Source organism: Corvus hawaiiensis, chromosome 16 (assembly GCF_020740725.1).
Source record: "Corvus hawaiiensis isolate bCorHaw1 chromosome 16, bCorHaw1.pri.cur, whole genome shotgun sequence".
Lineage (NCBI taxonomy): Eukaryota > Metazoa > Chordata > Aves > Passeriformes > Corvidae > Corvus > Corvus hawaiiensis.
The window spans coordinates 5,721,228-5,734,204 of NC_063228.1; the positions used below are offsets into that span (position 1 = coordinate 5,721,228).

General features: G+C 50.0%; 1 protein-coding gene across 1 annotated transcript; it reads left to right on the top strand.

The window, feature by feature from the left end:
• Positions 1-3,388: 3,388 nt before the first annotated feature.
• AP5Z1 (adaptor related protein complex 5 subunit zeta 1) lies at positions 3,389-12,833 on the top strand. The gene is made up of 17 exons (XM_048321197.1): positions 3,389-3,481; positions 3,671-3,808; positions 4,177-4,363; positions 5,322-5,463; positions 6,364-6,476; positions 6,972-7,140; positions 7,825-7,965; positions 8,340-8,377; positions 8,457-8,619; positions 8,880-9,055; positions 9,555-9,697; positions 10,454-10,603; positions 10,806-10,917; positions 11,313-11,410; positions 11,673-11,805; positions 11,952-12,166; positions 12,438-12,833. The coding sequence occupies exons 1-17, from the start codon at positions 3,441-3,443 to the stop codon at positions 12,700-12,702; spliced, it is 2,424 nt and encodes an 807-aa protein (XP_048177154.1). The 5' UTR covers positions 3,389-3,440; the 3' UTR covers positions 12,703-12,833.
• Positions 12,834-12,977: the final 144 nt, after the last annotated feature.

Sequence of the window (12,977 nt, forward strand, 5' to 3'; positions counted from 1 at the left end):
AGCTTCACCTCAGCAATCAGTGGCTGGTGATGGGGCTTCAGTACTTCAGGGAGGACAGGGCTGGTGATAGGAAGAGTGACCAGAATAGGAGCAGTGAAAGGAAGCAGCTTTCATCCTCATCCAGCAGAACACAGCCCTTGTGAAACCCAGACTTCCCCTAATATTTGGTTGTTGCCTCGTGTCTGCTGCCAGGTTGTGCTGTGATCTGGACCTCTCTGTCCTGCTTCTACCCCACCTCAGTTTCACTTAAAACAGTCTGAGACAGAGCCTTCCTTAAAGCTAAGGGCAATGGTGAGGAGAAATGTCTGGTAGCTGAAGAAAAATGAGATTTCAATGGAGCAGAAAAAGTGAGAATTCCTTCTGTTTCACTGTCTTGCTGCTAAAAGTCTGGTGCAGAACATCCTGATGTTCTGCTGATTTATATGCTGCTCTTGGGAGGTGGGCAGGCTGCTAAGTTGGCTCTGTAGCAATTGAATTACTGTAAACCTAAACTTGCTTAATCTCTCCTTTTTTTTCTCCCTCAAATGGGCTTGAAGTAGAGGGAACCAGAGTATTGTTTGTAAGATCTTTTTGCTTTAATAGAAAACAGAATGTTTAAAAAAAAAAAAAACCAAACCAAACTCATTCAAATACAGTGATACAGAAAATGGCTTTAAAATGCAAAAATCCTACTGGACCATATGTTGTGTTGGGTTCTGGACATGCTGTTTGTGCTGAGGAGACTGGCCTTGTCCAGCCTGCCAGCCAACCCCCGCATAGCCAAAAAGAGCATTTTAAGAGTCTGTAGCTATCCAAAGGACTGTTATCCAAAAGACTGTTAAAAGCTGTTGAGGGATAAATCAAAAGCTGTGTGTGAGCAACGGATGGTAAAGCTGGAAATTCAGATCCAACTCTGAATAATTGCTCTAAAAATTAAAAACATTCAGAAAAATCCAACTCTCCCCCTGTTCTGCAGATGCTCATTCCCACCGAATCCCCGGGGAAGGCTGAGAGGAGAACCTGAAATACCTCAATGGCTTCACAGAAGGGTTTGGTACAGAGATCTGGGCCAGCCTTACCCCTTTCACCTCGGTTTGGCACTTACTTTATAAAATAAGAAGGTGATGGAAAGGGGAAACTAAAGCCATGCTTGCATTTCAGTTCCTGGTGTTGCCTGTGCAAGACACCTCCAGCCAGATGTTTTGGGGTTTGTGGGGTTTTTTTTTTACAGCTGATATCAAAAGTTGTTGTTTGTTTTTTTGTTTTTTGTTTTTTTTTTTTTTTGTGACTTGTTTTCGTTATCAGTGCTTTCTGAAAAGCAGGTGTGTATCCCAAGGGGGAAGCTCCATGTGGGGCAGTGGATGTGAAGTTCATGTTCTTCCTCTGGCCATGTTGCAGCACTGCTCCTGTGAGATGCTCAACTGCACAGGCAGCCGTGGCTCCCACCAGGGTGGGGTCCTGCATCCGAGGAGCAGGACCTGCAGTTCCACATCAAATGGGATACAGTGGTTTTGTTTGTTTGTTTTTTTAATATAGAGCCATACATTTTTTAAGTAATTTGAGATCTGAATGTGATTTCTAATGTATCGAGAACGTTAATATTTTAAAGCTATAACAAAGGTTTAAATTTCTACTTTTTTTTTTTCATTTATTTTAACTGTTCTGTTACCTTAATTTGATGTATGTGGTTGGGGAATGTTGCTTCTCCTCTTAGCATTTGTTTCTATAACCAGAAATAAAATTATATATGAAAGAGAAAATGCCCTGAAATTGCTTTGCTGCTTTGGGTGACAGACTTGGATCCTTCCAGTGTAGCATCATAGGGGGGTTGAGTTTCCTGTAGCAGTGAGGGGATGGTGTGTTTAATATTTTTTCTTTTATGTAGGAAGGAAGTCTGTATCTGCACACCTTGCAGTGTTTAGAGTTCAGACACCCCACTTTTGATCCCGTCAGTTATTTGGGCAGCTGTTGGCTCGCAGCAAAGTGAACATATGGACATGTGTGTTTGAGATCCGTGATGCTTCCCCTGGGACTTATAAACTGCTCCTCCAGCTCCAGCTTTTGTTTTGTCATGAAGTGAAACATTGTTATTTTGAACGTTAAAATATTCCACTGCATTCCCCTGTAATTTATAATAATTGTTTTCATTTAAGTGTATGAGGTCAGGAAACAGTGCTTTATCTGTCTTGTAGCTAGACTTTTCCCTTCTTTGTCCTCCTCATGCAGCTACAATTTAAGTTCTGGGTTTATTTTGACTGAACATTCTGAGCTCCACAATTAAATAGGAATATCTTTTAAGTCCTCAACTGACATAAAGTAGCTGTAATTCATGGAATTTTAGAACCACAGAATGGTTTGGGTTGGAAAGAACCTTAAAAATCATCTCATTCCAATCCTTGCCATGGGCAGGGACACCTTCCACTACCCCAGGTTGCTCCAAGCCCCATCCTGCCTGGCCTTGGACACTCCAGGGATGGGGCAGCCACAGCTTCTCTGGGCAACCTGTGCCAGGGCCTCCCCACCCTCACAGGGAAGAATTTCTTCCCAATATCCTATTTAACTCTGCCTTCTGGCAGTGGGAAGCCCTCCCCCCTTGTCTTGTCACTCCATGCCCTTGTAAAAAGTTTCTCTCCATCTTTCTTGTAGTCTCCCTTCAGTTACTACAGGGAGGATTTTTTTTTTAGTTGACTAGCTAATTAAAAAATTAACAACACCGTACAAAGTGAGCAAATATATTCATCCAGAGCCCTTTGGGGGGGTGTCTTTTAAAATTATCCTATCTTTGGCTCCCCACGTGCTGCTGCTCTGCTGGCTGATTGCCCAGGCATGGTGTTAATGAACTTTAATGCCAGGAGAGCACAGGGCAGGGAATTACAAAAGGGCAAAGTGCCAAGTTTCGTCCCGTCATCTCCTCCTTGCGGGGCAATGCTCAGCATGGTGGTGAGGGTTTCAGCCGTGTTAGCAGTCGGGAGAGAGAGTCCTGGTGGATTTTTAACTTCTGGGAGCGCTGAAGACCTGAGCAGCTGGTTTGAACATCTCTTACCAGTTTTGGAAAGCTCCGTTTTATGAACAGGTTGCAGGAAAGGCTGATACATCATCTTTTACCATCACACCCGTAGAAGCCCCAGCTCTTAGCTCTCTGCCTTGTAATGATGTTTTCCATACATCTGAGTGCCTGGAGCTGCTCCCCTTCGTTCCATGCGGGATGGCTTCAGAGCCAAGCTTCTCCTCAGGCTTCTGAGGTGGGGAATAATAACAGCAACATCTCAGAACGATCCGTGAGCAGCCGCTAGTGATGATTTTGGTCACACCTTGTCTCTGCGGGCCTTTCCCGCCAGGCGGAACCTTCGTGCAGTAGCCACCGCTTCCCCCCGGAGCCGGCGCGACGTACCGCCCGCCCATGGGGGACGGCTTTGGCCGCGTACCGTGGCGCGGGCCCGGGCGGCGGCGGCGGGGCCGGGATGTTCACGGCGGCTGCCGAGAGCTTCCTCAGGCAGGCGAGGTGCGGCGGGGGACGGGGGGACAGGGGACAGCGGCGGGAACCCCTCGGGCCGGGCGGGGGTCCTGCTCGGGGATGAGTGGGGAGCCGGGCGGAGGGGAGGGCGGTGTGTACCGACCCTGCATCCCGGAGCTTCCCAAGAGGGCCGGGAATGGGGGCCCGGGTTCCTGACAGCCCCGACTCTCCCGGCAGGGAGATCCAGGAGGAGGAGCTGCGGAGATTCGGCGCCCGCGTGTCCGCCCTGCTGCAGGGCCCCGAGCCGGGCCCCGAGGCCGTGGATGGGCTGCAGAGGCTGCACCTCACCGTGGCCGCCACCAAGTACCCCCGCAAGTGAGTGGCCTTGTGTGTCTCGGGTGTTCAAAGAAGCAAAGCGTTACCTTCCTAACCAAAAAGAAAGGAAGGGCGTGGGTTAGGGCTTTAAAATAACACCCTGCCTTGAAAGCCCTAAGTTCAATATAAACTCAAAGCCCGTCTTTGCCTTTCACCCCCTTACTAAGAGAAGGTGCCCATCTCCTTTTGCAGCAGGAATAACAAGGGTTGATCTCACTGAGCCCTCTGTCAAACTGCATTCAGAAGTGAAGGTGATGAGATGGCATCAGTCACTGTCAAGGGGGATCATCCCGAAGCCAAGAATATGCAGGAAATAAACATCTGAATTTTTTCTTGCCTTGTGGTGATGTTTACTGTGACTCTTGCAGGCTCGATGGCAAGTTTGTGGAGCTGTTGCAGACTGTGCTGTGCTCACCCAAAAGTCCTGAGCAGATTCAGGTGTTATGTGCTGCCATCCTGAGAGAGATGTCACCTTGCAACGATCTGATCCTCTCCTGTGATGAAATTCAAGATACAAAGCTCTTGAGCCTGGTATCCTCCATCCTTCTGGCTCAGGTAAATGGCCTGTCAAGTCAGAGATTTTCCTTTGTCAATATGGATTTGCTTTTTGATTGTTCCCTGCTCCTGAGCTCCTCCCTGAGCTCAAGGAGAGTGAAAGTCAATTGGAAATATGTAGAGAAAAAGCAGAGGCATTTCAATGTTCATTTAAGGAATCTCATTATTCTACTTTACATACGAAAAAATGGCAACTTTTTTGTGTGTAGCACTTAACAACAAAAAATGCTTAAAATTGTAATGTTTAGACACTGAGGTCTTGGAAGCAAAAATGAACCTTTAGTGCTGGCTGCTGGAATAGATTTCAAATCAAGGCTGCTTGAACCTGGAAAGCAAAAGATTTTAGAGTGAATTTACTACTACTTCTTATGATATTGGCTTTCATGTTCACATATAAAAACTATACATAGAGCCTATAAAACATGTAGGGCTGTAAATGCAAATGACACTTCAAAGATCCAGATTCTCCATGGAGAGAAGCAAACATGAGGACCTTCCTCCTGTTTGAGTGCTGCCTGGGGAGCAAGCTGGAAACTTCTCTTTTTCCTCTCCTTCTTTTACTTTTATTGTGCCTGTTAAAGGTAAAATATTTTTCTGAAACTTCTCATTCTGAGTTTCACTGTGTGCTTAGAAATGTCTCTTATGTTTCTGACATTCATCTGAGTCTACTTAACTAAAGGAAGTGAAACAGAAACCAGCAATGTGCTTATGTGCTGCCTTACAAAGCTCCTCTCTCCCATATCCAGCCTTGAGACTGTCCTGCAGTTCCACAATCCAAAGCAGCCCCATAGTTTGGGACATGTGAATTCAAATTGCAGAAAATCTCTGTAAAATGTGGTAAAATCATCTGTGCTGGGATTTCTTTTTGTGTTGGATGCCTGCTGGAAGAGACTGTACAGTGTTGGTCTCTAGTGATGGTAGATTATCTGTCTGTCTTTACCTTTGCTTTATTTTTCAGGGAAATAAGGGTAAAGTGGCTGCTGTGGGGCAGCGTGTTGTGAAAGTCCTTGAAAAAAGACTGCCCGAGGGTCAGAGTGCTCGGTTCCTTCTTCCTGTCCTGGCAAATGTCATCAGCCTTTCACCAGAATCTCTAACAGAAGGTAAATCCATAGGAAGGGCTGAGATTGCCACCTGGCTGTGAGCTGGGTAGTGATCAGAAGGCTCTCAGTTGGAAACTGCTGTCAAAAGTGACATCTCTGCTACAAGGAAAGAGAACTTACTGGGTGAGATGTATTCCACCTCACAAAACTGGGACTGGGCCTCCCAGTCAAGTCCTGGCTGTGGGTTTGTATAACAGGATCATGTACTCTAGCTGAGGTCTCCAGATGCAGTAGGAGTGTGAAACTGTAGTTGAAGAGCATCAAGCAAAGAGAGGGAGAGGAACAGAGATGTGCCTGTGCATCTGGTCAAGAGAGCAGCAGAAGCACCTAGAGGTGCTCTTCATCACAGAGGCAGCACTAAATGGGTAGCAGTGAGTTAACCTAGGAGAGCATTCCAAGCTTAAAATGCTGGGGAGTTGTGAGCAAGGGTGAGATTCTGGGAGTTCCGTGGGAGGTCTGTGTGCCTTGTGCAGTGTGCAGGAGAAGCTTTGGGGAGGATGTTGGGCTGGGTGCGTGGGCCGGCAGAACAGGCAGGATCACCTGCCCCAGCTTCTGCAAGTTGCCAGTCAGGGATTTATGCCTTTGGCTGCAGAGCTGAAGCCAGACACTATCTGAAGAGAGTGACAGTGTTTTTGCACATTCCTTCTAATAGCAGCTGTGGATGGAGACAAAGGAACAAGTATCTCTTGAGTGATCTGGTTCCAGCACTCACTCCCTGACTGAGGTAGTATGAGGAGTACAGGACACCCACCTCAGCATACCAGTTTCTTTATGGATTGCTGGATCAGAGAGTGGTCTAGGCTGGAGAAAAAGCACAGCAATTGAGGGTTAGCAGGGACATGTTACAGAAGCTGCTTCTCTGCCCAGCCCAGCAATGACCCTATCACTTCCATTGTACAGAGCAGACCAATGTTGTCAGTAAAAAGCTGGCTGACTGGCTGAGGTATGCAAGCATTCAGCAAGGAATGGCTCAGCCCTCTGGAGGCTTCTTCTCCAGTCCCAGAACCAAACAGGTGAGTGCTGAGTTGCCATAGTGACCTTTCAGGGGCATTTGTTAGTCTGTTACCTGCTGGTTTGGGTTCCCAGAATCACCATCTTTTGGAAAATGGTAGCCTAGAAGTGCTGCTGTTCTTCAGAATTTTTTGTGGGATATGTGGTTAAGACACATAGGAAAGCAAAGTAGGGGGATTTACAGCTCTGAGATTTAGGACTTCAGCTGTAGAGCCAGAGCTTTTATCCTTGAAGTAGTTTTAAGAGAAGAGTCTCTTAGTGACCATGTAGTTCAGAGTAAAAGGTGATTGCAGACGAGACCAGTGTCAGAGAGTAGCAAAGTTGAGTGTTTCAGCTGGGGAGGGGGATCTGGCACAGTTGGCTTTTCTCTCTGGATACCTGCCCTCCTGCAGGACCCCAAACAAAGGCTACTTATCTCCATGGGCTCAGTGGGTTTTCCCTTGCCCTCTCACTTAGCTTTTCCCTGGGGCTCTGACCTGCTGCATCTTTTCTCTCAGCCTGCTCCTGTCACAGAGGTGGATGGTGCTGTTGCCACAGACTTCTTCACAGTGCTCTCAGTGGCTCAGCACTACACACAGGACCAGTGGCTCAACGTGCAGACCTTCTCCATGCTGAGAAACTGGCTGCTGTGCTATGGGGGCAAGGAGCTGAACACCACTAATCCAGGTAGGGATTGAAGGTCTGCAGGCCGCTGTGCCCCAATAGGGCTGTGTGCTTTCAGATGTTGTATGAGGTGGCTGCATCAGCAACCCAGCAATCTCCTCCCTTTCAAACTGATTAGATATTAGGAAGAAGTTATTCCCTGTAAGGGTGGGGAGGCCCTGGCACAGGTTGCCCAGAGGAGCTGTGGCTGCCCCATCCCTGGAAGTGTCCAAGGCCAGGTTGGACAGGACTTGGAGCAACCTGGGGTAGTGGAAGGTGTCCCTGCCCATGGCAGAGACATTGGAACTGGATGAGCTTTAAGTCCCTTCCAGCCCAAACCATCCTGTCATTCTATGATTCCAAGTGACAGGAATGTGGGCGAGAGTTCAGAGATCTTGGACTCGGAGGAGGGAAAGTTTGGGAAGGAATATCACTAAACCTCCTGACTGATACTTATTGATCCTTCCTTGGAGAATTAGTTGTTTGGTGAGTCTCCTGTTTTCAGGCAAAGCCTCATGGATTCCTAGGAAGGAAGGCCTGGGTGATGTGAGACAGCATCTCCTTGGTATTCTTGTAACATTCCCTTCTCCCTCAGCCTCCCGTTCTTCACTCTGCACCCGGGGACAGCCAGCTGCCTTTCTGTTGCAGGGCCACTGTGTGGGTGACATTGCCTGTGACGAGCTGACACATGTGATGTTTATTGTGCAGGTGACAAAGCAGGAATGGACAGGTCTGTCACATCCACGGTCTCCACTGCACCCACGGCTGGCCGGCTGCTTCCCCCCAGGGAGCGTCTGCGGGAGAAAGCCTTCGAGTACTGCCAGCGCCTCACTGAGCAGAGCAACCGGCGTGAGTCTTGCCATGAGCCCTCCTGGCAGTCTTCTTGGTAGTGTTCTCCAAAATATTTCTGGTTCACTGCATGCTTGGGCTGGGATCTCACTCCCTGGAATGCACAGTTCAACTCCTAGGGATAGGGCCTGCTGCAGCTGCTGGGGCAAGTCACTGACCAGCCCTGAGCTGGGGTTTTGGGAGGGATTTGGAGGCAACAGCCAGGTCCTGCCTCCTTGATTTGCAGGAGAGGCTGTGGAACTTGGTTCTGATTGGCCTGGAATGAGGTTCAGTGTGTGTTCCTGCCTGCCCTGAAGTCGGGGTTAGTGCTGCAACTGACAGCCTCATATTCCTGTGTGGGCTCAAAGCTTAACTTGGACTCATTTCTCTGGCAGGACCCCTGAAGAAAGATGATGGAGACCTGCAGAAAGCTGTAAGCACACAGAGGTGGGGCTGAAGCTCTAGGAGTTGTGACTTCCCCCACTCCAATCTTACTCTCTGCTCTCCTGCAGTGTCTCATTGAGGCAGTGACAATCATGGACATCATCTGCAAACAGGACTCCTCCTACGTGTGCCGTGCTGTCTCCTTCCTGAAAGTCCTGCACAGCAGGATCTGTGGGGATGCCTCTTACGCCAGGGCACTGCTGCCCATTGCCCAGTTCTTCCTGAACCACAGTAAGTCTTCAGCTCCCACCCCATTCTCCACAATCCAGTCTTGCCTGCTCCAGCATAGCCTTTTGTCCTGGCAGTTTGCCGCCTGCCAGAATAATTCCATCTCGCCTGTGCTCTGGTATGGATGATCCCACCCCAGGAGACCCAGGAGCTGGGGTGTCCCATGCTCTTTAGAGAAACAGAACCCAGATCTGTCTTAGCCCCTGGAGCCCTGGCAGGGCTGCTGGGTGGGTTGTGCTCAGCAAGGTGCTCTGTCCTCCCAGGCAAACTGGCAGCTGTGGACTCGGATGCCATCTACAAACACCTCTTCACAGATATCCCAGCTCAGCTTTTCCACAACCCATCACTGGCCTTCGAATTTGTCCAGTTCTGCAAAGACAACAGCCAGTTCTTCACAGACTCCTCCATATTCAGGCAGAGTTTCCCAAATCTCTTCAAGGTACAGCGTGTTGGAGCAGCAGAGGGGAACGTGTGCTTCACATTCCTTTCCATGCCCTAGAACTTCCTTTGTGCACCCCAAAGCCCACCATGTGCCTCCGTGGCAGTGCTAGGGAGAGCACAGGCAAGAAGGACTGTTACAAAACAAGTGTGAGTTCGAAAGGGAGGAGGGTTCTGGGTGTGTTTAGCACTGCCAGGAGAGGAGAGTCTGGGTTGGCAGGACTGCAGAGGACTGGGAAGCACAGTGAACGCAGGACACAGCACTTTGTTTCTGGAAAAGTTTAGTAACTTGCAGCTTGCCAGCCACTGAACCAGCTGCCAGAGGCCTCTGTTGAGCTTCTAACAGGCTCCTGGGTTTTGACCAAACCCTCAGACTTCTTTGGTTTTGCTTTTCAGACATGACTTTCCCTTCCCCATTCCATCTGGTCATAGTGTGGAGTTGTCTGGGTGTGTGATAGAGTAGCAGGGATAGTGCAGCAGTTTGTGCTTGTTCCTTGCAGTTCCTGGCGTGGAACAGCCCACCTCTTATCTCTGAGTTTGTGGACCTTCTCCCATTTCTGCTGGATGCAGGCACGGCCATTGAGATCTTCCATTTGCTGCTTGACCTGCCCTGTTTGACAGCAGCTCTGGACATCCAGCTGAGGTAATGCACCTTCCCTTCCTCCCACTTGTTAATCAGCACCTTGACACTGACCAAAGCCCAGTAGCCACTTCTGACTCTCAGCTGTCACAGAGCAAGAGCCATCACTGCAGGGTTAACACAGGGCTGCACAGATGTCAGCCCAGTTTTCCTAGTAATGTGTTGTACATGGGAAGAGAAGGTGACCAGCTCTCACATTTCAGTACTGGACTGTCTTTGGAGCTCAGGGAGCTGTTGTCATTCCCCTCTCCCTATCCAGCTCCAAATGGTTGCCACATATTTGAGGCTGCCATGAGCTACCACCTCAATACAGAGGTGCAATACCAATTCTTCCTTCTCTGCTCTTAGCCCTATTTTTGGCTTTGTTCTTCTGGAGACACACAGAATTTTCTTCCTGAGATCTTAGGAACTGTGAGCTTCCAGGAGGATGGTGTAGGACTGGAACTGGCTATACCTCTGCTCTTGTCTTCCTGACATTACAGCTCTTTCTGCAGTGCTTAGAAAAGAGAATCATCCTAAAGGCAGATGGTGGTGGGCTTGGATGACTGAGGGATACAGAATGCCATTTTCCCTTTCCCGGGCATGACACAGAAACAAGTCTGGAACTATTGCCTGAATACAGGGGGCCTGAGCTCATCAGGTTGGCTCTCTGGCTTCCAGAGAGCCTGGATCAGACCAACTTGCTGTCCAGTGTTCAGGATCCCAGCTCTGGCCTGGCCCATTCTCACAGTGCAGCACATTCTGTGTGTTCCCTGCTAGGGCAGCTGCTCTTCCTGCCTCTGAGAAGTCCAGCAGCGACCCAGCTGGGAAACCAGCCAGGTGTCTGGAGGCCTTTCGCCATCCTGTCTACAAGAGCATGTTCCAGTATCTTCTCCGCACCGAGTCTGCTCCTGAGGATGCCCCGGAGAGGTGGGAGCCTGCCTGGAGTGTGGTTCAGCCATCCAGCTCTGGGAGGCAGCACTGGGATTACTGGGAAGGGCACAGCCACTCTCAGCTGGCGTGAGGTGGATTTCTCTTCCCTGTGTCAGCTTTGCCAGCACTCAAAGGCCTTGTGGGGGATAGGGAAGGGCAACTGGGAACAAACCTTCAACAGAAACTCTTTTGCCCACAGTCTGGTTCCACTTCGGCAGCTGCTGGGATCCCTGGCTGGCAGCCCAAGGGTGGTGCAGTGTGCAGAGACTGTCCCTGTCTTACTGGAGCTCTTTTTTGGGGTGGTGGCAGAGGTAGGTCCTTTTGGGAGGAGTTCTGTTCCCAGTTGTGCCATGGGGATCTCTTGTTATGTGAAGAGCAGTTGTAGAAACAAAATTGTTAAGATGCTGCAGCTTTGAGAGAGGGGTGCATGAGGGGAGGGTGGGATTGATACTGGCATGAACAGCACTGAGCTGGCCACTTCATCCAGAGAAACAGAAAAGCTCTGTGATGCAGCATCAGGTTCACTCTGCTCTCAGTCAGCTGTAAAGGAGAGAGGTGAGAGCACAGTGTGTACCTGATACCTGCTTTGTGCACTGTTCCCCTCATAGATCAGGCAGTTTCTCTGCCCGCTGTCTCACCTGGCTGGTTAGTTTGGGTTTGGCTGCTGGGAGTCACTGGTACTGCTGAAACAAGGGCTGACTTTCAGTTTGCAGATGGGTCTCTGATAAACCAGCTGGTGGTGCTGCTGCTGCAGAGGAGTGACCAGCTCTATGAGATCCCGTCATTTAAAGATGATGTGTACAGGTGAGATGGGACAGGAGGCACAGCCCAACTCCCAGCCCTTCCTCCTGGCATCCCAGGGCAGCCCAGGAGCCTTTTCAGTTGTGGCCCAGTCCCCGCTGTGACACATCTTTGAAGGGTGCACAATGGGGGCTGCACCTTCATCCCTGCTGGGAACATCCAGAGGGTACAGCCCTGTGCCAGTGGCTGGGTGCTGCCAGCCCCTCCTGGCTTTGGGGATCACCACCTTGCCCTGGTCTGAGCTGTGCCCTTTTCTCTGCTCCAGGGTGCTGAGCTCACAGCTGGTGATGCTCTGCAGGCTGCGCCCTGCGCTCGTGGTGGAACTGTCCACGGAGATCCTGGAGTTCTCGGGAACAGTCAGCAACATCCAGAGCAAGGAGGCCATCTTCACCCACATGGTGAGCAGGACCGCCTGCTGCTGCAACTGCACTTTGCTGCTCACCTTCCCTCTCCTTCTCTGTCCTAGCATTAGCTAACCTAATTTTCTATTCCCTAAAAGTTACTCAGTTCCCTTTCCCTGTGCTTCCTTCTGCCCTGGCCTCAGGTGTGGGCTATCGGCGAGTACCTGTCGGTGTCCTACGACAAGCGCTGCACAGTGGAGCAGATCACGCGGTTCTTCGAGACCCTCGAGGCTGTGCTCTTTGAAATCACCCAGCTCCGGCCACAGGCCAGCACCCCCAGCTGTGCCCCTCGTGCCATCAGTGTCCTCATGGCCACCTTGACCAAGCTGGCAGCCCGCAGCCAGGACTTGATCCCCAGGTGAGCACCAGCAAGGGGTTGAAATGTGCAGATCTCATGCGTCCGAACATGGGTTTGCTGTTATTAATTAATAATTGGGTCTGGCAACTGGTGGAATCTGAAAAAGGGCAGAGGTGAGCTGTGGAGGGGCACAGTTTGGGGGGAGTGGGATTCATCTGCTGACTAACACTCTGCCACCTGCACTAGTCTGTTGGAGTTTACACACTCGAGTTGTGATCTGGCTGGGTGCAAAGGTCCTGCCAGTTGATATCCATGTCCTTCTCTCCTTCAGAGTGTCCATGTTCCTGTCCAAGATGAGGACATTTGTGCAGAGCCCTGCTGTCACCTCTCTTTACTGCGAGGAGGACCTAGAGGAGATCCTTATTCGGGCAACTGAGCTCATGAACCTGCTGAAAATGCCCAGCGTGGCTCAGTTTGTGTTCACCCCACCCATGGCCAGCACACGCTTTCAGAGGGAGGTGAATGACTCCCTCCCTTTGGCCCTCAGGATGGTCACCCAGCTCCTGGAGCCAGCTCCAGGCTCCGTGCCAGTGTGAGGGCAGGAGGTTTCTGGAGTAACTCACTGGACATTGCTGACACTCAAGGCTGAGGCCCTGATCTTAACTGGAAAAGAGGAACAAATTATTGTGAATGAAACAGAGAACAGGAATAAAGAGAGCTGAGGCTGCTCTTTTGTCTGAGGCTGTATTTGTGTCCTAGTGCCTGTTGCTTTTTTATCTCCTAAGCTTGTCTTATCCCTTCCTGGTGAGTATGCATTGAAAATCCTGGTGGATTTGTGCAAATGTTGCAAGAGAGTGAATGTGTGCATTAA